At 39.2% G+C, this 3,330-nt stretch overlaps 1 protein-coding gene across 1 annotated transcript in view; it reads right to left on the bottom strand.

The window, feature by feature from the left end:
- ankrd16 (ankyrin repeat domain 16) overlaps positions 1-3,069 on the bottom strand; it is a 7,507-nt gene extending 4,438 nt beyond the window's left edge. Inside the window, exons 1-2 of the mRNA XM_017426271.3 lie at positions 2,599-3,069; positions 241-461 (exon numbers count right to left, since the gene is read on the bottom strand). Coding sequence (XP_017281760.1) covers positions 241-461; positions 2,599-2,936 — 559 coding nt within the window. The 5' untranslated portion in view covers positions 2,937-3,069. The remainder of the gene's footprint in view (positions 1-240; positions 462-2,598) is intronic.
- Positions 3,070-3,330: the final 261 nt, after the last annotated feature.

Genomic DNA, 3,330 nt, shown 5'->3' with positions numbered 1-3,330 from the left:
TTCTTTTTTCTTCTTATTTATCACTTCTATAAACTGAATGTATGCAAAGTGACAACACTAATACATTCGTCGTAGCCTACGTTATGAAATATTTACATGAATCATTGATACAATTATGATAGAAACGATAGAAGAAAATATATCAAGATAGACACTTTTCTATCGTCCCCATGATATGGATCGTTAGATCGCCCAGCACTAATCTACAAAGTGTTGGAACCACAGCACGAGGCGGCTCACCTGCAGTGTGCAGCGGGGTCCGACCCGTCCTGCTCTCAGTCCTCCAGCTGTCTGGGGAAGACAGAAGCAGGTGCTCCACAACCACAGGGTCCCCCTCCCTGCAGGCTATGTGGAAGGAGTTCCAGCCATCTTTGTTTTTCAGAGTGGGGTCAGCGCCATGGCCCAGCAGCTCCTGAATCACACCGAGGTTCCTCCGGGTGCACGCCATCATCAGAGGAGTCCTAAGAGAGGAGACAGAAGTTGGCTGCGGCTAATTCACATTAACACGAGTTAGAGCAAACAGTTTGTTGACCGCATATTTGGTGCATCTTCTGCTCAAATTGGTGACGTGATGGTTACTGATGGAATTATGTAAAGAAATGATGGACACCCCTTTGGATTGTTCCACTGAGACGAAGAAAAAAGGAGACAAGATGTTGTAACTGGTGAACAAGAGGGATGGGGAGGCGGCTCACAAGTAATGGATCTGCAAGACTGGGGGCCACAATTGGACAATAAATTGGACTCACTTAACACCAATTGGACTTTGTCTAGACCAGCGGCCCCCCCAACCTTTTTAGTTCCACGGACCGTTCATTAGCAGACGGTATTTTCATGAACCGGCCTTTAAAGTTGCGGTGGATAAATACAACATCTTTTTTTTTCTCAGATCTTAAGAGGTGACAACAAAGTTTCTTTGGATTATGTTAATAGCACCGCTATGCTATATCTAGAATAAATACTTCATAATTTTACTGTACAGTTTTGGAGAAATACCATGTCAAAGCACCTAATAATGGCATTTCAGAATATGCCTTTGTGTCATTTTCAGATGTTTTATATCTCAGATTATATACAGTAAAATCGTGAAATATTGATTCTGGTTATAGTAGATGTGACCTATTACCATAATCCAAAGAGACTTTGTTGTCACCTTTTAGAATTTGAGAGAACAAAACATCTGAAAATGATACATTTTTAAGAGGAGCTAATGTCGGCTCACTTCACCGCAGTCTTGAAGACATCATTGTAAAGTTTGGGGGTTCCCCTTCTGAAATCACCCTCAGTCTCCTACAGCTGTCTGCCTCACCTTCTACGTCACCCACCCACACTATGGCAAGCCGTTTTAACATAAATTCGGTTTCGTCTGACTATCCTTAATTACATTCTAGATATCTAAAAATGCATTTTGACTAGACAAAACTACATTTTGACTAGACAAAACTACATTTTGACTAGACAAAACTACATTTTGACTATCCGGAATGGTAATTTAAGATATCTGTATTTACATTCTGACTAGTAAGAATAATAATTCAAGATATCTTCAATTAAATTTTGATTAGTCACAGTCCCTTTCGAGATAAAGGGTCAGACATCCGTAATTATAATTTAAGATATCTCGAACGTAATTGTTGCAGACAATAAATTTTCGGTATTTCTTAATTCATGTCGAGCATGAGCTGCAGCGCTGAATATTCTGTTAAAAACTCAAGTATTTGAGCTGGACTGACCTGACATTGCTGACCACTGAATAGGACAATCAAGTAGCCTAAGGCTAAAATGCCTTACACACTGTCTGCTAAAATGCTACGTAAATTTATGACGATTTGACTAGACAGAATACTATTTCAAGATATCAATAATGTCATTCTGACAAGTCAGAATGTCAATTGAAGATATCTCTAATTCATTTAGATATATCTTAAAAGGAATTACGACTATTCAAAATTACAATTCAAGATATCTTTAATTTAGTTTTTTCTAGTCATTATTTGCTTTTAAAGATATCTATAATTTAGTTTTCACTAGTCAAAATTACATATCTCCTATCCAAAAACACATTTAAGATGTCTTGAATTATCGAGTAATTAGAGATATCTTTAATTAGAATTATGACTAGTCAAAACTAAATTAAAGATATCTTGAATTGTAATTTTGAATAGTCATAATTTAATTGTAGATATCTGAAATGTGTATTTCAGATAGTCAGTAATTCATTTAAGATATCTTGAATTGAAATCTCTATACAAGTCAATGGTAAATCTGATGTCATTTCGACTAGTCAGAATGTAATTATAGATATCTCAAATATGTATTTTGTCTAGTCGACTTATAATTGGAGATATCTTAAATCGCTAAACGTTTAGTCATAAAACAATTTGAGATATCTGGATTGTAAGGGCGGTAAAACCGAATTTATGTTAAAACGGCTTGCCATACCCACACTATTACCCCACACTGGGATTCTGACACAAAAACTCTAAAACAAGTCAGAGAAATGGGCCAGTGGAGTGTTTTAACAAAGTCTTACACTAAAGTAAAACATGCAAACTTTAATTTTGATATTTAATTTAATTTCTGGATGTTTCTTCTCACCAGTCTGCTTTTTTCAGGCTGTCCACCTCGGCTCCCTCCCGAAGCAGAAAGCTGACACATTCCCTGTGACCCATGGACGCGGCTTCGTGCAGCGGCCTCTTGTAATCATGATTATAAACGTCCACGTCCGAGCCCAGCTGCTTTATCAGGTACTCCACGACGTCCAGGTGTCCGTGTCTGGCAGCGCAGTGCAGCAGGGTGTCCCCTGACCGCCGGAAGTGTTGGCTGCGGACAGCCCGAGCCTTCCAGGAGCCGGGTGACTCTATCTGTGTCTGCAAACAAGTCAGCCGTCCGTCCTGAGTCAGCTTCACCAGCAGCTTTAATGTGTCTTCATCCATGCTGACCGAACATGCAGGGCTGCTGCAGGACCACAAGGTGCTTTACTGCAGGAAAACAAGGAAATAGTTACGCATGCGTGTCGCGGACGTGCTGGGTAAATGTTTACAAGCTGCGCCGTCTGAGAGGGAGAAAATTAGATGGCCAACCATGACGTTACACGGTGCTCTTTGACTACTTCCGGAGGAATAGGCTACATTTTGGTTCTATTATTTATTCTCTATTAACAGCCATTGCATTTATTGATTTATTCTTTTTCATTTATTCATTCTCACTAAAACCAGGAAGATAGAGCACATAACACCAGATTTAAAGTCCCTACACTGGCTCCCTGTAGCTCAAAGAATAGACTTTAAAATACTGTTGTTAGTTTATAAATCACTGAACGGTTTATTA

The sequence above is a fragment of the Kryptolebias marmoratus genome, linkage group LG1 (assembly GCF_001649575.2).
Source record: "Kryptolebias marmoratus isolate JLee-2015 linkage group LG1, ASM164957v2, whole genome shotgun sequence".
Classification (NCBI taxonomy): Eukaryota; Metazoa; Chordata; class Actinopteri; order Cyprinodontiformes; family Rivulidae; genus Kryptolebias; species Kryptolebias marmoratus.
Note: the sequence above shows the minus strand (reverse complement) of the source record. Positions and strands in the feature narration are given on the sequence as shown.